The 20,746-nt window shown below is 42.2% G+C and overlaps 1 protein-coding gene across 8 annotated transcripts in view; it reads left to right on the top strand.

Annotated features, from left to right (window-relative positions):
* ZKSCAN5 (zinc finger with KRAB and SCAN domains 5) overlaps window positions 1-20,746 on the top strand; it is a 30,503-nt gene that overhangs the window by 1,039 nt on the left and 8,718 nt on the right. For 2 of the 8 annotated variants that reach the window (XM_053893802.1, XM_053893801.1), the window contains exons 2-6: window positions 692-1,208; window positions 5,813-5,951; window positions 10,594-10,676; window positions 10,956-11,091; window positions 17,190-17,804. In XM_053893802.1, coding sequence (XP_053749777.1) covers window positions 795-1,208; window positions 5,813-5,951; window positions 10,594-10,676; window positions 10,956-11,091; window positions 17,190-17,804 — 1,387 coding nt within the window. In that variant the 5' untranslated portion in view covers window positions 692-794. Of the gene's footprint in view, window positions 1-688; window positions 1,209-1,365; window positions 1,499-5,812; window positions 5,952-10,593; window positions 10,677-10,955; window positions 11,092-17,189; window positions 17,805-20,746 lie in introns of those variants that run through there. The other 6 variants (XM_053893803.1, XM_019422651.2, XM_019422652.2 and 3 more) reach the window with 5 other exon arrangements.

Genomic DNA, 20,746 nt, shown 5'->3' with positions numbered 1-20,746 from the left:
TATATGAAATTTAATGCTCTTCACCATTAAAATTGTATTTGGTTAGACCTGATGTCAGAGTTTTGTTGCTCTTTACGTTTTAAAAAAATGTTTGCTTGTTTATTTTGAGAGAGAGCGAGTGCATGAGCAGAGGAGAGACAGAGAGAGAGGGAGAGAGAGAATCCCAAGCAGGCTCCACTCAGCTCGGAGCCGGTCGTCAGGCTCCATCTCACAACTGTGAGATCATGACCTGAACTGGAATCAAGAGTTGACACCTAACCGCTGAGCCACCTGGGGGCCCCTCTTATTTAAATTTTTTTTAACTTTGGAAATGTTCTGTATTAGTAGTAATTTTATGGGTGGAATGACAGCTATCTTGTGTATATTTTATTTTATTTAAAATTTTTTAAACGTTTATTTATTTTTGAGGCAGAGAGCGTGAACAGGGGAGGGGCAGAGAGAGAGGGAGACACAGAATCTGAAACAGGCTCCAGGCTCTGAGCTGTCAGCACAGAGCCCGATGCGGGGCTTGAACTCAGGGACGGTGAGATCATGACCTGAGACGAAGTCGGACGCTTAACCGACTGAGTCACCCAGGCCCCCCATATCTTGTCTATATTTTAAAGGAAATTACTCTGTTGAGTGGTCATCTTTAGTAGAGATGACCTCTTTGTCATCTCTTTGCTAATAATGCTTTCTAATGTATCAGTAGGTTGCACGCTAATGAAACTGCCCTTCAGAAGATTTTAAAGAGCAGAAACCAGATTTGATCTGTGTGACACAGCTAACCTGGAGAGACATCCCTCTGAGTTGGAATGATAATGACAGAGTCTGGGGAAGTTATAGACTTAGACCCTCCCGCTGAGACTTCACAGGAGCAAGAAGACCTTCTAATAGTGAAGGTGGAAGAAGAAGACTGTACCTGGATGCAAGAGTACAACCCTCCAGTGTTTGAGACTTTTTACCAGCGCTTCAGGCACTTCCAGTACCATGAGGCATCAGGCCCCCGGGAGGCCCTGAGCCAGCTCCGGGTGCTGTGCTGCGAGTGGCTGAGGCCCGAGCTGCACACCAAGGAGCAGATCCTGGAGCTTCTGGTGCTGGAGCAGTTCCTGACCATCCTACCAGAAGAGTTCCAGACCTGGGTGAGAGAACATCACCCGGAAAGTGGAGAAGAGGCCGTGGCTGTGGTAGAAAATATACAGAGAGAGCTAGAGGAACGCAGACAACAGGTGAGTGGAAGAGGAGACATTAGAGCAATGAGGAAGGAGAGGAAGAGAGTTAAGTTGCTGCTGAGCAGGGGTGAGATTCTTAGCGCTCTGGTGCTTCATTCATATTCTTTTGTTCTCCTGGGATTAGGTACACTGTGGAGATTTCCTGCCACTCCAGCAAAGAGAAGCAGTATCCAGTGTGTTAACCTGGAGAAGACAGTCTGCGATTTAACTTATTTTTAAAATTACTGTATTTATCTTTTGATTGACATGATACAAAATTCAAAAGGTGCATAAGTTTGTTATGAAAAGTAAGTTTCCTCCCGCCTCTCCTTCTCTGGCTGCCTAGTTCTCTTCAGAGGCAACCACTGTCACCTGATACCTGTATATCCTTACAGAGATCTACTTTCTTCTGTATGTATAAGTGGACGTGTGGATAATGTGCTTTAAAAAGCCACAGATGTGGTTTAAATCACTGTGTACTTCTGCCTCTTGCTATTTGTTTATATCTTGGTTTGTTCCATGTTGGTGCAAACAGACCTGCCTCACTCCCGGAGACTGCTTATATTCCATCGTGTGGATGGATGTACCATAATCAAACTCCTGGTGAAGGCCATTTAAGTCATTCCTTTAGATTGTTTCTGAACGTAAATTTTGCTACAATGACTGTCCTTTATGTTCATCCTTAACTGTAGAATAATAAATGCTTAGAAGTCAGATTGTTGGCTCAGAGACGATGTGCATTTGTAATTTTGACAGCTGGTGAGAAGTTGCCCTTCAGAGAGGTTATACCAGTTTTTATTCCCAGCTGCAGGGTGTGAGAGAAATTTTTTGCTCACAGCCTGATCACATGATGTTGCCCAACTTTTTGTCATCACCAGTCTGAAAGATGCAACATTCTACTTCTGTTAAATTTTAATATGCATTTCTCATATTATGAGTGAGTTTGACCACAGAATATGTATGTGTATATATACATATATATGTTTTTTAATTTTTTAAAGTTTATTCATTTTTGAGAGAGAGAGCCCAAGCAGGGGAGGGGCAGAGAGAGAGAGGGGGGCAAAGAATCCGAAGCAGGTTCCAAGCTCTGAGCTGTCAGCACAGAGCCTGATGTGGGGCTTGAACTCGAGAGTCATGAGATCGTGACCTGAGCCAACGTCGGTCACTTAACTGACTGAGCCGCCCAGGATCCCCAACCACAGTATATATTTTAAAGGGTTACATGTGTACCCTTGTTTTTCCTTCTTGAAAACTAAGCTCTACAACAAATGTAGGGTTTGAATATGAACTTACAATGCCCAGTTCAAGAGTCACATGTTCCCCAACTGAGCCAGCCAGGTGCCCTGTGTGTGTACCCTTTTTTGTGATTTATCTGTTTACATTATTTGCCTATTTGAAAAAGTAAGCACTGTGTCTGTCATCTGAGGTGCAAGTTTATTTCTCCACCTTGTTTATCTTTGCTTATGGAGACTTTTGCAGGTTTTTTTTATTTTTATGTGCTCTGTTTATATCTTTTAATTTATGGTTTCTGGGTTTTGTGCCACACTTAGAAAGGCCTTCTCCACTACATCATAAGAAAATTTTCTAGTAGTCTCTTCTCAAGTCAAAAAAAATTTTTTTTGGTGCATGGTGTTTGGTATGGTTACAACTCTTTTCTCCCAGATGTCTGTCCAGTTGCCCCAGCAACTTGTAGAGAAATCCCTTTTTTCCTCACTCTAATTAAAATGCTGTCTTTATTACATACCAAATTTCTGTATGCATTTGGGTCTACTCACGGCCCTTTTTTTTTTTTTTTTAATGTTTATTTATTTTTGAGAGAGAGAGAGCATGAGCGTGTGTGGGCACGTGTGAACAGGAGAGAGGCAGAGAGAGAAGAATGCAGAGAATCCCAAGCAGGCTCCATGCTGTCAACGCAAAGCCCTGTGCAGGGCTTGAACCCATGAACCATGAGATCACAACCTGAGCCAAAATCAAGAGTCGAATGCTTAACCGACTGAGCCACCCAGGCGCCCCTGAATTTACTTATGTTCTTTTAATTGTTTTGTTGATCTTATTATCTGTTCAGCTATCAGTATTTTAATTACTTGAGCTCTGTAAAGGGTTTTGATATGTGGTAGGGCTACTCTTCCTCCTTCCAAATATTTTCAATATTTTCTTTTTTCCTTATAAGCTTTAGAATTACTAATGTAGTTTTCACCACTCCAAAAATCCTGTTGGGTTTTTTTTTGTTGTTGTTGGGGTTGCAGTAAATCCTATGTTAATTTAGGGAAAATCAATATCTTTATTTAAATTTTTTTCTTACATTTTTGTTTTACATTTATTTATTTTTGAGAGACAGAAACAGAGTGTGACCAGGGTAGAGAGAGGGAGACACAGAATCCAAAGCAGGCTCCTAGCTGTTAGCACAGAGCCCGATGCGGGGCTCGAACCCATGAACCATGAGATCATGACCTGAGCTGAAGTTGGACGTTTAACCGACTGAGCCACCCAGGCACCCCTAAAATATTTTTTAAATATTTATTTATTTTGAAAGTGAGAGAGAGAGGGAGCATATGTGGGAAGGGGCACAGAGAGAGAGAGGGAGACACAGAATCTGAAGCAAGCTCCAGGCTCTGCGCTGTTAGCACAGAGCCCGACGTGGGGCTCGAACCCACGAACTGTGAGACCCAAACCCGCGAATGGTGAGACCATGACCTGAGTGGAAGTCGGACACTTAACTGAAGGAGCCACCCAGGTGCCCCTAGGGAGAATCAATACCTTTATGTTGTTACCTCTTCTTGTCTTTTCTTACTCATTAAACTTGAGCCTGTACCTTCTTGTTGCTAGGGTCACACTCTCTTAAGTTTTAATTTTGTTGTTGTTGTTGTTGTTGTTGTTAGAACAAAGAAACAGAATCATGAGATCTTAGGTCACAAGAGTTTGAAGCTAATTAAATTTCCATCATTCTTTAGAGCCACTGTGCTTCGGTGTAAGGTCTCAATCTCATTACTCTTTATCTCTGGGTAAAGGGTACGTTAACATTCCAGGACATTCTCAAGCTCTTCAAGTGGTTCAGCTCACTCCATGACGCGAGTGGGCAGCAGAGGGAATTGCTCCTGACTCTCAGCCAGACCCTTGGCTATACCGAATGTCCTCCAGATGGGAATGTCTGAATCTTTCTGTTGCTTCTGTCAGGACAGAAAGTAAAAGTTCATGGTGACATCTAGTTGCTTCTTTTTTAAGCCTAATTTGGGATATTAATAAAGAAACTTTGCCCTGCTTTTTTATAGTAATAAATACTCAAAAGTACACTTAAAAACAAGAAGTATTTTTTAAGTAGAAGATTTGCAGCAGATATGTGCATTTACCTCTAATTGTGATATACAGCCCATCTTTGGAAGGACACAGAGAAAAAAAAAATTCTTATTGGTATCAGGGATTTGAGGCCCATAGAGGGGATTTTCTTAAGGACTTCCATGGCTTGCTTTGTTTGCCTTTCTCTTTGTCTGCTGTCTGTGTCCCCAACATTGTTCCTCAACTTTATCTCCAGGAAGTCACTGTCTCTGGCAGGCCCTTTTCCCAGGCTTTAAACTTTACCCTTCTCCTTGGTTTCTGTGTCCCAGTCTCAGGGGACCTGAAGGGCTGCTTTGCTTCTTTGGTGCTGACGTGCCCTTTGACATGCTTGGCATCATCTTAACTCTTATTCTGAGCGGCTCCACAAGGACACACACACTTCCACGCAGAGTGATCTTTGCCACAACTGTTTTGCAGCCGCTTCTTAATGTAACTCCCGTACCACATTTCGCCAGTGCCAAGAGGGTTAAAATTTAAAGTGCTTTGAAACCTAAGGGAGGGGGAGAGGGGGGTGGCAATTCTGTCTCAATGCAGGATCTTATTACCTGCTAGGATGCTGCTGAGTTAGTAACTTCCAGAAAAGACTGATTGTGGAGACGGGTTTTGGCAGAGGAACTGTGTGTCCCCTAGGGTCGAGCAAGAGCCCAGAACAGAAACAGGGAGTACTTACTTAGCATGCTGGACAGGAACCAGCTCTTGTCTTAGTGTTGGTCTGTCTTGAACCTGGTCTGCTAAGGAACTGAGTGTGGCTTCTTGAGCTCTATATTGACCTTGACAACTTGACTTCTCACTTCTCTCCCCTCCTCAGTAAACTTGACCTACCCTGGCCTTCTTACGGTTCCTTGACCACATCACACACCTATCTTCTACTTGAGAGTCTTTATGTTGTTCTCTTTGCCCAGAGCACTTCTTACTTTTCCCCTGGCAGGCTTCTTTTGCCCTGGAGCTGTTTACTTCAGTGACACTTTGTCGGACAAGCCTTCCTTGTCCACCTTCTCTAAAGTAGGTTCTCATCTGTTATGTATTAGGGCACTACTTTCTTCTCCTTTCTAACACGTAATAGTTTGCAATCATGCATTTATTTGTGCGTTGATATGTTTAATGGAAGTCATCTTTGACTGGAAAGAAACTATTTGTTAAGCCACTGTTATGGCTTAAGCCATCAGTGTCTGGCTCGTTGTAAATGCACATTGTATATTTGGCAAAGGAGTGAATGGAAGAATAGTGTGAATTTACTGGATTCTTAGCCTTCTCTACAGTGTGCTGATTGGTGTGATTGTGCTTGTCAGATCGTGGTGTGTCCTGAAGTGCTTCCTCAGAAGATGGTACCACCTGGAGTTGTTCAGGAGTCCCCCAGCCACCAGCTCCTGTCTGTGGACCCCCCATCCGAACAGGAGCCACAGAAGCCTCATCTTCTGGAGGAAAATGGTGAGGACCTACGATTCAGTGGAACAGATGGGGCTAGAGAGCGGGCATCCTGGTCTTATGGGTAAGCGGTATCTGTATGAGCGAGACTTTGGGCGGGTGGCCTTTCTGCATCTGGCAGCACTGTCAGGTTGGGAAGGGCTGGGGACCCAGAATTGAGTCCCTGGCATGCAGAGAGAGGTGAGCTTGCAGGACGGCTAGGATGCGGTTCTGTTTGAAAGCCGTAATGCAGATGACGACAGTTCTAAGTACAGGCACTGTCAAAAGATCTACAGAAGTCTTTTACAAAAGTGTCATACTTGTTTTACAGCAGTTTTCCAACTCTGCACACGTTTTGTTATCTCACTGCTTATGTAAGAACAGCTCTCCAGTTTCTAATTGCATCCATTCATTTCTGGCTGCTCATTCACCCACCTTGAAGTCTTACTTCAAGCAGTTGCTTACCGTGACCTGTAGAGCGTTTGTTCTCTCCTTCTCTTTCTCTCCTTCCCTCCCCACCCCCCTCAATTTTATCAACTTGTATTAAACATGTGAAGAAAGAAAAGTGAACTGCCGAGTGTCTTATCTATGGTATGTGTCCACAGGTCTATAACCCTAACCAAACCCTTGCTATGAGATATATTTTAGGATTCAGAAATTTTCTGATTTAGTAAGGGAATATGACTTATATACCGTACATTACAGTACCAGCGGGATTTGAGGTGGGACTCCACAGTCATGCACATTAGTATTTCGCCAGTGAAATGTATATGTATTTACAGTGAGGGGATTAAATCAAGACTTTAAATAGCTTCACATCAGTTCTGGTCAGGTTTTTCTGTCAAATTAGTTCAGTGTCTACCTTCCTGAAAGGAAGGCTTTTGGTATTTGGAGCTTTGGGATTTCAGAATTGTGGAGAAAATGTCATGAACCTGTATTTCCAGGTTTGGCCCCCGGCTTTCTTCTCGACTCCCTCTAGTGGTCAGACCTTTCACTTTACATGCTCCAGGGCCCTGACCTTTTCCGGCTTTTCTTTCACTGTGGGAGTGATGATAGAAGCAGCAGCAGCAGGAATCACTTACATTAGTGTTTACTACGTGTCCGCAAGTATTCCAACTGCTTTACCTTTGGGAACTCATTAAACCCTCTGTTTACCAGAAAAAGTAGTCTTCACCGTTTACCATCTGGGGCCAATGGATCCTTTTTATTATATATACATACACACACACGCCTATATACACAAGCTTACATACATTCGTATATATGTCATTTTACAGATCATTTACAGAAGAATCAAAGGCTAATAAAAAATAATTTTAAGGAACTTTTAATGAGAACTAAACCTTTTTATATCAAGTACATTTTGGTAATAGAAACATAAAAAAATGAAAGAACACTGTCACACAGTACTATCCCTTTAGCGAAATGAATACTGTCGCTTTAGCAAAGTGGGATGGTCCAGGGTCTTGTTGCAAAATCTTGGCCTGATGAAGTCCTTCTTGTTGAATAATTCGCTGGATGAGAATGTCATATTTCCTTTTCAAAATCTAGTGTTTATCGTTGATTCTTATGTTTGAGAAAAGTTACCTCTGATAGTATTTGTAGACTCCTTCGAAGATTTCCCCTCTGGGTTCAGTTTCGTCATTATTGTGTAGCGTGTACTTCTCTGTTCTTCATATTGTCTTCTTACTTCATCTATTAAAAGTGCAATGTTATCTGCTGCATATTTTCTTCTCTTTGCTGATATGGGTGGAAAATGAAAAATTCTGAATTTTCAGTCATCCTCAGTGAGAGCTAAAAACAGGCATCAAAGTCTTATACCTTCTTTTTTTTTTTTTTTTTTTAATTTTTTTTTTCAACGTTTTTAATTTATTTTTGGGACAGAGAGAGACAGAGCATGAACGGGGGAGGGGCAGAGAGAGAGGGAGACACAGAATCGGAAACAGGCTCCAGGCTCCGAGCCATCAGCCCAGAGCCTGACGTGGGGCTCGAACTCACGGACCGCGAGATCGTGACCTGGCTGAAGTCGGACGCTTAACCGACTGCGCCACCCAGGCGCCCCAAAGTCTTATACCTTCTTGATGATGATGCAAAGCCCTGGGCAGTGAATTTAATACTTGGAGAATAGTGAAGAATGATGATTTATTTCACTATTACATCATCCTAAGTATTTCTTTTATTCTCCTCTGTTTTCTCATTATTTTAGTTTTTTTGCTATCATTGGGAATAATTAATGAGTAATATTTAGTAAACGTGGTAATTCATAGGATGATGAATTAGAAAAATGTTTTATGATACAAGGAAAATAAGATCACTCAGATCTCAAAATCTACCCTAAATGTGTAGAAGAGTCCAATGGATCCATATAGAAATTACAAGACAGAATGAAGTTTATTCTATTTTTTTTAATGTTTATTTATTTTTGGGAGAGAAAGACACAGAACATGAACAGAGGAAGGGCAGAGAGAGAGGGAGAGGCAGAATCTGAAGCAGGCTCCAGGCTCTGAGCTGTCAGCACAGAGTCCTACGTGGGGCTCGAACCCATGAACTGCAAGATCATGACTTGAGTTGAAGTCGGACGCTTAACCAACTGAGCCACCCAGGCGCCCCAGGTCTATTCTCTTTTTTAATAATACTAAGATAAATTTTCATTTTGTTCTTTAGTAGACCTCTAAAGAAATAAGTCATGTAATTCTAGTCTTTAAAAATAGTTAAAACTGTTCAAAAAAGAAACCCCCAATCCCAAATTGTGTCTAATACACCTAGTTGGTATACCAAGGGTTAATGCTTGCACTAACCCAGTGGAATAGCTACGACTGTTATACTCATGTTAGAAATGAAACAGCTGAAGCCTAGAAAAGTGAGGTAATTCTTTCAAGGTCACAAAGCTGTTAAGTGGCAGAGCTGGGGTTCTAACCCCAGCAGTCAGCTCCAAATTTATACTTGTACCTTTCTGAGCTGGGCTGCCCTTGCCTTTCCACGAGTCCCTCCCAGGTGCAGACTCCTGTCCTCCGAAAATACTGTTCTCTTCCTTCTACTGGCAGCGTCTCATCACACCTTCTGTTCTAGGAGCTGCTTCTCTCCTCTGCCCTGTTAGCTAGACCCAGTGTCTTTTTTTTTTTTTTTTTTTTTTTTGGCCAGTGTCTGCCTTCTGACAAAATTGCTATGTTTGTTTTGTGTTTGTTTTGGTTTTTGATTTTTACACACTGGATTCCTTATGCCTTTGAGAGCACCAAGGGCTGGTTTCCAGGCCCTGGGACTAAGTTGAGCTTGAGAGGGGCAAAGTCATTTGCTTAAAAGCTAAAGAAACAGAAGCTTTCATAGAAACTTCATAAAATCGGTGTAGTTGTTTGGAATGTAATTATTATAAGTATTCCAATTGTAATACTTGAAATCAAAATTGCTGTTTGAGTATAGACTACATTCATCCCTTTCTTCAAGTCTTACTTTGACTCTTTAGCCACACTTCTGGTTTCAGATGCCATCTTGGTTTCTGGCTTTCGTCTCTTAACCATTATGTCCTTTTTGTGTCATTGCCTATTACTTCCTAGTTCTTGGACAGAAGCAAGCTACATAAGCACATACATCTTTGGGACCAGGGAAACCATAGCAATGTCCACAAACTGTCAGGCTGAAGGTTTATACTAGGTGAGTCTGTCCAAATCAGGGCATACATAGACAATGAGATCGTATGCATCATGAATCTTGGACAAAGAACAAGCAGAGGTGACAGCAGGGGGTCAGAAGGTCACCACCATCTAGAGATCAAATCCTCCAGGCATTGCACATGCAGTTCACTCTGCCTGGAAAGCACCCTCAACACCCTAACCATTCCCCCCCCCCCCCCCCGCCCCCGCTACTTCCCAGAGTCACTTCTGTGGAAAGGCTTTCCTGATGCTCCCACCTCCCACTCTCCACTCCGTAGGTGCCCTGCCTCTGTGCTTCTATAGGAACTTGGGTGAATTTCAAGTATAACACTTTTACCCTGAGCAGGAAGTAAGTGAGGTTTATGTGTCTGCATTCCCCACTAGACAGTGAAGTTTTTGGAAGGCAAGAATTGTTTTCTGCCTATTCTTATAACACATGACTTAGTGCACACTAAATGGCTATCAATCGACCATGGTAACTTCTTGAAGGAAGAGAATGTGGGCTAAGGCCTTGCTGATGAAAGCGTGGCCCAGGAAGCAGCGCCAGCATCACCTGGCTTTGTTAAAAGCGGAGAATATGGGGGCCATTCCAGAACTTTTGAGCCATATCTGCCCTGTACCAAGACCTCCAGGTGATTTTGTTTGCACATTAAAATTTGAGAAGCCCTGGGCTCTCACTAGTGTTTCAGCTTCACGAAGATGTGGGGGACAGGTTATTCTTTGAGATGACCAGATTTGACCTTGGCAGAGCAGATTGAATCCCTTATAGGTGAACGGCACAGTCTGAGGTCACCAGCAGGGATTAGCCTGACCAGAGCAGGGAGTCTAGTTTTTTTGGGGGAAGGGTCAGTGTTGTTAGGTGTGGGAGGAGCCACAATGTAGAGGGTCTTGAGAGCCAAGTAGAAACATTTGGCCTTGCTGCAGCAGGGCCCCATTGTGGATTCTTGAGCAAAAGTGGAACATGCTGGCAATTGGAACTGGGCAAAGATATTCTGACACCTCTTTTTCTCCCCCCTCAGCCCTACCTGCTCTCCAAGTTCCTCCCCTTCCCCTGAAGGACAGCCAGGAGCTGACAGCCTCACTTCTCTCAGCTGGGTCCCAGGTGAGCCGGCGTCCCAGTGCCCGCAGTGAGGACCCGTGTCTGTTCTTGGACGAGGAGCTGCCCTAATCCTGACTCTTTATCAGGAGTTCTGTCTCTCACTACAGACTGGGCCCATCTTGGGTTCCTACTTGAATGTCTCTTCCTGTTCCACCCCGTGTGCCCCTCTCCTCTTTGAAGCACAGTCCCTCCTCTGTTTTTTCCCTTCATGCTCCCACTTCTTCCCCTCACGCCAAATTTGCACATAGGGAATGGGAATTTAGTGGAGATCTCATGTTTCAGAAGTTGGTGAAAATTGAAGATGTGGCTGATGTGGCTGTATCCTTCATCCTGGAGGAATGGGGACATTTGGACCAGTCTCAGAAGTCACTCTATAGGGATGACAGGAAGGAGAATTATGGGAGTATTCCTTCCATGGGTAAGAATTATTTCATCTGCATGGATTAGGACATCTTCATTTTGTTACAAAGAGTATTTCTGGCACATCGTATAAAAGCATGTATGTTTTAATTACTATGACTTTGTTTATTTATTTTTTTCTGTGAAAGAGTAAATCAGTGTTCCTGGTTTTTTGTTTTTTCTTATTCAGCTTATTCTGATTATTTCCATCTTAATTAGGGTATGATTGAAGTCTGATGATACTTAGGGGATAGTATTTAGAATCCAGCAAATGTTCTCTTTTTAGTGCTTTAAAATAAAAGAGCTCAATACTAACAGGTTTTGCGTTTTAACAGATTTGTAGTAGTCATTGTACTCTATTCCTTGACAAATTGAATAATTCTAACTGAATACTTCTCACTTGCAAAAACATCTCAGACTTTGCTGAATGGCCATTTATTAGGGTATATTTGACCCTTGAACAACATGGGGTTAGGCCCACCCCCATGCAGTTGAAAGTCTGAATATAACTTCTGACTCCCCCAAAACTTAACTACTCAGAGCCTGTTGCTGACCTGAAGCATTACTGCATAGTTTATGTATCATATACCATGTTTACTTATGTGAAAGTGAGCCAGAGAAAAGAAAATGTTATTAAAATCATAAGGAAGAAGAAACACATTCAGAGTCTGTTTTTATCAAGAGAAATCCACGTATAAGTAGACCTGCATGGTTCAAACGTGTGTTGTTCAAGGCTCTTCTGTAGGTATTACAGTGACTTTTCTCCAAGGCACAGGTGGCTAGTTGTTCACTCCATTACCATTCTCAGATCACTGGTGCCCATTTCATGGTGTTCACCTTGGCATCTACATTTTACATGTCCCATCCCTTCTTGAATTTGTGTCCCAAATGAGATTTTGAACCTGTTTCTAAATGACGATCCTGGAAACTGATACTCATTTATGCTGCCTAGAGCAATTATAAAAGTCTCAGCACTGTGGCAAGCATTTTGAAACTAACGGCTTTTCTGCTTTCGAATGAATTCTTTTAGAAGAACCACTATATATCAAGCACTCTAGTAGACTTTAGATGAAAGACATATATAATGCCAAATTTCCTTTTTTAAAAAAAAAAAGTTTATTATTTATTTAAGTCATCTTTACACCCAGCGTGGGGCTCACACCCATGACCCTGAGATCATGACCCTGAAATCAAGAGTCACACCATCCTCTGAGCCAGCCGGGTGCTCCATATAATGCCAAGTTTCTTTTGAAAAGCATTATACCAGTTTATGTTGTCGTAAGGGTTTTAGTTCACTTACAGGTTTTTATTTAAAAAGTAAAATTGGGGTGCCCGGGTGGCTCAGTTAGGTAGGCATCTCCTTTCGGCTCCGGTCATGATCTCATGGTTTGTGGGTTCGAGCCCCACATCAGGCTCTCTGCTGTCTACACAGAGCCTGCTTCAGACCTTCTGTCTCCCCCCACAATCCTTCCCTGCGCCTCCCCTGCTCACATGCATGTTCTCTCTCTCTCTCAAAAATAAAAACTTTTTAAAAAATAAGCAAAATTGACTTCTGCTCTTTTAAATTTTACATTTCTTCTAATACTAGTGATATATATTTGTATTTCTTTGACTTATTTGTACTGGCCCTTTGTGGCTTTATCTGTTCACATCTTGGTGGCGGTTTTCATCTCAAGGAATTATTTATGCGGCACATATGTTATATGTAATGCAAATACTTTTTCAGTCTCTTTTTAAATTAAATGCCTCACTTGTCTAATTTCAGTCTGGTAGTATCATTTTATCTTTTTCAGTTACTTTGCAGGCATTTAATGGGTTTTAGGATTTCAGAACTTGGTACAGTTATTTTTTTTAAAAATATTTTCAATGTATGTTTATTTTTGAAGGCAAGAGAGAGACAGAGCATGAGTGGGGGAGAGGTAAAGAGAGAGGGAGACACAGAATCTGAAGCAGGCTGTAGGCTCTGAGCTGTCCGTACAGAGCCTGACGCGGGGCTTGAATTCACGAGCCGTGAGATCATGACCTGAGCTGAAGTTGGACGCCCAACCAACTGAGCCACCCAGGCGCCCCTATACAGTTCTTTTTTACACCATTCTCCAAGCAATTTTAAATTTGTACTTTATCTGATGTTTTTAAAAATCTATTTGTTCATTACAACATATTTATAACTCTAGTATCTTCTTCTACATTAAGAACATGTTTGATGATTTCTGCCCCCTTAATAACATCTCTGGGAAGGCTGCATTAGATTATTTTCACACCAGTGTGTTCCTGATACCCTTGAGAAGGTCAAGTTTTTTTTTTGCTTAATTTTTTAACGTTTATTATTTTTGAGAGACAGAGACAGAGCATGAGCAGAGGAGGGGCAGAGAGAGAGAAAGGGAGACAAAAAATGTGAATCAGGCTCCAGGCTCTGAGCTGTCAGCACGGAGCCCAATGTGGGGCTTGAACTCATGGACTGTGAGATCATGACCTGAGCTGAAGTCGGTTGCTTAACTGACTGAGCCACCTAGGCACCCAGAGAAGGTCAAGGTTTTCAAAGTATCCATCAGATCCAGAAATGAGATTTAAAAAAATAGATGTATCTTGGAGACAGCCATTTTAAGGAGTGTCAGGACATTGGGGAACAAAAGACAGTTTCTTTGTAGGTTGCAAAGGAATTTGAGAAAGCTATCATAAATAAACTTCCAAAAACATTGTGAAGGAAATGGGAAAGAGGGCTGATCAGTGCAAGAGTACAGGCTTAGATGGATACATTAGTTTTGTATGTTTTCTTTGTCAATGGCAGATTTTTTTAATGTTTATTTTTTAATGTTTATTTATTTTTGAGAGAGAGAGACACACAGAGTACAAGTGGGGGAAGGGCAGAGAGAGAGGGAGACAGAATCCGAAGCAGGCTCCAGGCTCCAAGTGATCAGTACAGAGCCCGATGTGGGGCTTGAACCCACGAACCGTGAGATCATGACCTGAGCCAAAGTCGGACGCTTAACTGACTGAGCCACCCAGGTGCCCCTTTAATGTTTATTTTTGAGAGAGAGTATACAAGTGGGGGAGGGGCAAAGAGAGAGGGGGACTGAGGATCCGAAGGGGGCTTTGCACTGACAGCAGTGGGCCCAGCAGGAGGCTCAAACTCACAAACCATGAGATCACGACCTGAGCCAAAGTTGGACGTTCAGCCGACTGAGCCACCTAGGTGCCCCTCAATGGAAAAGTTTTAATCATACTTAAATGCAACTGGAAAAGAACTAGGGAGGAGTGAGTTTGAAACATTGAGACAAGGAAGAACAGATCATTGATGAGGGCAGTCCCTGGAAAACAGGATGGCATGAGGAGGTCCAAGATCCAGAAGGAAGGCTTGGCCTTGGCCAGGGAGAGAGAGACACCTCTTCTACCAAGAGGCGATGGGAGGATGACAGAGGAAGGCTGCCAGCAAGTTTTTGATTGCGGCTGTAGGATGTTCAAGGAACTCTGGAGTGGATAGCTTTGACTCTGAAATAGGAGACAGTCACCTGTTGAGAATGAGCAGGTGATGGAGGAAGTGGTGAAGTAGAGGTTCGTGTGCAGTGGAGAACTTTGGTTTGGAAAAGGGTGTACATGCACATACTAAAACATTCTGCAATAGTATGAATGGGTATAAGGTGAAAAGTGAGTCACCTACTCCAATCCTCAATCTTTTGGTTTCCCTCAAAGAGGCAATGACTGTTGCCAGTTTCTGGATTGTATCTCTAAACATAGTCTGTGTATATGTGAGTTTTTGCAAAAATGATAGCATACCATACACACTACTCTACTTTTTAAGTAACAGTGATATATCTTGGGGACCACGGTGGAGAGATATTTTGATGTAGCTGAAGAGAAAAATGATCAGGGAAAGGAGCCATCCTTAGTTAGGAATGTAGAATGCCAGACAGGGCACTGGTAAGGTTGAAGAATCTGTAAAGCACCAAATCTGCCTGATTGGGTGTTTTTGTCTACACCCTACCCCCCACCATTGCATTACTTACCAGCTGGGCATAGCACTGAGCGAGGAGCACAGTTCTCTGTCAAATACAGAAATAAATCAGGAGAATCAACAGAAAGCTTATCATGTATGTGGAGAAGAAATGGGGAAAGAGGAAAAAAGCAAATCTAAACCCATTTGTGTACCAACCCGTATAATCGCCTTCTCTGGAAAAGGGCAGTTAATAGTACCAAAGAGGTGTGTTGGGCTAGTCTGATTTGTTTTTCAAATATGCCACTGGAAAAAGAAAGCCATGAGCTTTTTTGACTTGTTGGAAGGGAGAGAATTCTAATAATACAGTTAGCCTAAGCAGATGTGAATAAAAGAAAAAGTATTACTGGGATGATGGAGATTACCTTCCTATTTAAGTGGGCAGGAAAAAAATGTGTCAAAGGTCTGGTTTTGTGATAGAATTTGTTTTGATTATATGTTTGAATCTACTATTAATGTTTTTTTTTTAGGAAGAGAATTAAGTAAAAGGAGTTATAAGAAATTAAAATCAAAATTTTCTTTATGGTATAAGAATTACAACTTCTCACTGTGTCAAAAAAGGATAGTGATAGTATCTACCTCAAAAGGTCATTGTAAGGATTAAGTGCCATAAAATTGTAAAGCACTTAAAGGCACAGTGCCTGGTCCACAGTATGCATTCAGCAAATATTAGCTCTTATTACCATCATTCTGTAATATTTGAAAACAACTTTTCTGTTTATAAAAAAAAATCTTATTAGAAAGCTCTTAATAGGCTATGATTTCTCTCTCTCTCTCTCTCTCTAGCATATAAAAAATAATATTCCCTGGTTTTTAATGATGGAAGATTTGTCTGTGCAAAGCATATTAAATGTCAGTGCTTCAAGTGAAGTGTAGGTTGCTGATCCAGTTGCCCAGGGACATGATTGCCATGTGTTCAGCATCTGTACTCACTAATGACTATTGGATGTTAAGCTAGCTTTTTTTTTGACAGTAGTAAATTCTTCTCTGGGTATAGAAAGAATATCTTTTTTCCTTTATATTAATTCATACCAAACAGATTCTTTGGGGATTAAAAAAGCTGGAAATATCTTTCTTCTCCAGGCTATGAAGAAACAGGAAGAGGAAGGTGAATTTTGGGTTTGCTGCATAACCCAATAATCACATTTTATTAGGAATATTTATTTATTGGGGCGCCTGGGTGGCTCAGTCGGTTAAGCGTCCGACTTTGGCTTAGGTTATGATCTCATGGCTTGTGAGTTTGAGCCCTGCGTCGGGCTCTGTGGTGACAGCTCAGAGCCTGGAGCCTCCTTCTGATTCTGTGTCTCCGTCTCTCTTTCTGCCCCTCTCCCACTCATGGGCTCTCTCTCAAAAATAAACATAAAAAATTTTTATGTATGTATGTATGTATGTATTTATTTATTTATTCTTGAGAGAGAGAGACAGGGTGTGAGCAGGGGAGGAGCATAGAGAGAGGGAGACACAGAATCTGAAGCAAGCTCCAGGCTCTGAGCTGTCAGGACAGAGCCTGATGTGGGGCTCGAACTCACGAACTGCGAGATCATGACCTGAGCCGAAGTTGGACACTCAACCAACTGAGCCACCCAGGCGCCCCTAAAAAAATTGTTTTTAAAGGAATATTTATTTATTTCTAAGTTTATTTATTTATTTTAAGAGAGAGAGTGTGAGTGGGGGAGGAGCAGAGAGGGAGAAAGAGAATCCTAAGCAGGCTTTGTGCTCTCAGCATGGAACCCGACACAGGGCTCGATCTCACGACCCTGGGATCATGACCTGAGCCGAATTCAAGAATCGGATATTAACTGACTGAGCCACCCAGGCACCCCTTATTAGGAATATTTAATACTGCACAGATATGCACAAACAGGTACTGTAAATACCACACCAAGAGGATATCACCTTCATTAAATAGAATGACTGGTCTCCCAGTCATCTGTTTGATGCAACTTCTTCGTCCCCCAGCCTGTTTCCTCTTGAGGAATCTTCATCCCATCTCTGTGGCATAAGGCCGCCTTTACCAAGTCATGCATTGCTAGCATGTGTTGCTTTCGTGATTACCTGTATCTCTCATTTTCTTTCTTCCAGTATGGGAAATAGCTAATTTTTCCATTTTCCTTCTATCATTTCAGATTATGAGTCTAGGAATGACAACGTGGAACTCATGGTAAAGCAGATTTCTGATGATGCTGAAGCCCACTGGATGACGTCAGCAAGCACCGAAAGAAATGTTCCCCAGAGTCAAGGGTTTGGAGAAGTTAGTGACCTTCACGGCATGGTAGAAAGGTGGCAGGTAAACCCCGCTGTGGGGAAATCAAGGCAGAACTCTTCCCAGAAAAGAGATCTTGGTGCCATCACAGATGCTAACCGTAAGCAAAATACAAGCACAAGTGGTGAGAGAGGTCACAAATGTAACGATTGTGGTAAATTTTTCCTTCAAGCCTCAAACTTCATTCAACATCGGCGAATCCACACTGGAGAAAAACCGTTTAAGTGTGGTGAATGTGGGAAAAGCTACAATCAGCGTGTGCACCTGACACAGCATCAGCGTGTCCACACTGGCGAGAAACCGTACAAGTGTCAGGTGTGCGGAAAAGCCTTCCGCGTGAGCTCGCACCTTGTCCAGCATCACAGTGTGCACAGTGGGGAGAGACCCTACGGATGTACCGAGTGTGGGAAAAACTTTGGCCGGCACTCCCATCTGATTGAGCACCTGAAGCGCCACTTCAGAGAGAAATCCCAAAGATGTATGTAATCAGCACTTGGTGTTTGGAGAATAAATGCAGGCAAAAATGGTTTTCTTAGCTTAGAGCAGCAGGACAGACGGGTTGTGTACTGGGGACAGTAGCTAAGGGGCAGAGATCATAGTCCATTTTGTTACGATTTATGTTGTAACTCATTGTCCAATTAGTAGGCAAAATTCTATGTCCTCTCCACCATCCCCACAACTTCCCTCTTCCCAGAGGTACCTGCTTTCAGCTCTCTTGCCTGTTTCTTAATTCTGTATTTGTAAAAATACGGCTGTTGCCTGACTCACCAATTTTATTTTTTTTTTAATTTTTTAAAAACATTTATTTACTATTGAGAGAGAGACACAGAGCATGAGCATGGGAGGGACAGAGAGAAGGGAGACACAGAATCCGAAGCAGGCTCCAGGCTCTGAGCTGTCAGCACAGAGCCCGATGTGGGGCTTGAACTCACAAACCACGCGATCATGACCTGAGCCGAAGTTGGGCACTTAACCGACTGGGCCACTCAGGTGCCCCGACTCACCAATTTTAAATGTTATCTCTTTCCTTTCTGTTGTAGTAAATGAGGGTTTTGGCTCTCTTGCATGCTTCCTTCCCTCTTTCCCTTTTTCCCAATTTAGACTATTTTACTTATTTTAAAACAATAAAGTAATCCTAGGATAGGAAGTTTGGAGTAAAAAAAGCAGGAGGAAAAAAAATCACTCATAATCCCACCATCCTAACTAATATAACTGGTATTCTCTAACATGTTTCCTTCTATTTTTTCATAAGCTTATCTTTTTTAATTTTTTTAATGTTTTTATTTATTTTTGAGAGAGAGACAGAGCACAAGTGGGGAGGGGCAGAGAGAGAGGGAGACACAGAATTTGAGGCAGGCTCCAGGCTCTGAGCTGTCAGCACAGAGCCCGACACGGGGCTTGGACTCACGAATTGTGAAATCATTACCTGAGCCGAAGTCAGACACTTAACCGACTGAGCTACCTAGACACCCCTCATAAGCTTATTTTTATGTAGGTGTACTTGTAGAGTACAGTTAAATATTAGACACACATTGTTCCGTGTGGCTCAGCCCTCTTGTTTGTTATTTCTTTCTTTTTTTTTTTTTTTTATTTTGAGAGAGAGAGAGAGAACACATGTGCATGTGCATGCATGTACCAGCACGGTAGGGAGAGAGAGAATCCTAAGCAGACTGCGTGCTGTCAGCGCAGAGCCTGATGTAGGGCTCGATTCCATGAACTGTGAGATTATGACCCAAACTAAAGTCAAGAGTTGGACGTTTAATCAACTGAACCACCCAGGTGCCCCACCTGTTTGTTATTTCTGACAAGCTGCCGCTCTGTGGGCACATCAACACTTAATTGTTCCTCAGTTGAATTTTTAATTTTTTCTCTTTTGTCCTGATAACTGTACCTGTGCCTTTTTTTTTTTAATTTTTTTTAACATTTATTTATTTTTGAGACAGAGACAGAGCATGAATGGGGGAGGGGCAGAGAGAGAGGGAGACACAGAATCGGAAACAGGTTCCAGGCTCTGAGCCGTCAGCACAGAGCCCGACGCGGGGCTTGAACTCACAAACCTCGAGGTCATGACCTGAGCCGAAGTTGGCTGCTTAACCAACTGAGCCACCCAGGTGCCCCACCTGTGCCTTTTTTAAATATTTAAGATTATTTCCTTATACTAGATGCCCAGAAGTGGGATTAATGGATGAAAGGCCAAAAACATTTTTATGGGTCTTGATAAATATTGCCAAATTGCTTTTTCAAATAGTGACCCCTATGAGAGTGTCAGTTTTACTAAATTTCTCCCAGGGTTATCAGAAAAAGAAGTTTGTTTTTTTTTTTTTTTTTTAACAAAAACACAAATTGAGTAAGCAAAAGAGAAGTCTTTGCTGTTTTCATTTTCATTAATTTGGTTATCAGTAAGGTTGAACAATTTTTCCTGTTTACTTATTTATTTATTTTTTTTGTTAACTATTCAAGTGACATTAAACTTACATAAGGATGAGATCACTGTCACCTATGCTGTGAACGTAAAGGCTCCTCTTAATGTTTTTCACATAACTCTTAAAACTGTCTTATAAGTATTTATTTTTAAATTCTGCCTTTGGGGTGCCTGGGTGGCTCAGTCAGTTAGGTGTCTGACTCTTGATCTCAGCTAAGGTCTTGATCTCAGGGTCGTGAGTCCAAGCCCTGCATTGGGCTCTGCGCTGGGTGTGAAACCTACCTAAAAAAAAAAAAAAAAAAGTAATAATAATAAATGAGTGAATGAATAAATGAAAGAATTCTGCTTCTGATGTCCCCAAGCCCGGCTACCTGTCATTCACATTAACAGTCACCACCACCTTTTCCATCATGTAGTAGAAGTTTATGAAGTTCACAATGTCTTTAAAGTTGAGTTGACCTTAGTTATCTCCTCGGCCGGTTCTATCCCTTCTGCTTGGTGGATTCCTCATTGGGGGAATCCATCTAGTAGCACTCCAGACCTGGAAAGCATTTATTTTAAAATAGTCTCCTTTCAGGGTGCATGGGTGCCTCGGTTGAGCGTCCAACTTTAACTCCGGTCATGGTCTCATGGTTTGTGAGTTCAGCCCCACATTGGGTTTTCTGCTATCAGCACGGTGCCCACTTCGGATCCTCTGTCCCCATCTCTCTACACCTTCCCTGCTTGTGCGGTCTCTCTCTCCCTGTCAAAAATAAATATAAACACTAAAATACAATAATAGAGTCTCTTTCCTTTTGTATCTTCTCTGCAGTTGTTCTTATGACTAATTTCCTATTAATACTCCCTACCCCTGCCCCCAGCATTTTTTTTTTTTTAACGTTTATTTATTTTTGAGACAGAGAGAGACAGAGCATGAACGGGGGAGGGTCAGAGAGTGGGAGACACAGAATCTGAAACAGGCTCCAGGCTCCGAGCTGTCAGCACAGAGCCTGAGGCAG

The sequence above is a fragment of the Panthera pardus genome, unplaced genomic scaffold (assembly GCF_024362965.1).
Source record: "Panthera pardus isolate Hobbes unplaced genomic scaffold, ASM2436296v1 HiC_scaffold_4, whole genome shotgun sequence".
In the NCBI taxonomy this organism is placed as follows: domain Eukaryota; kingdom Metazoa; phylum Chordata; class Mammalia; order Carnivora; family Felidae; genus Panthera; species Panthera pardus.
This window is presented reverse-complemented; position numbering and strand designations above follow the sequence as displayed.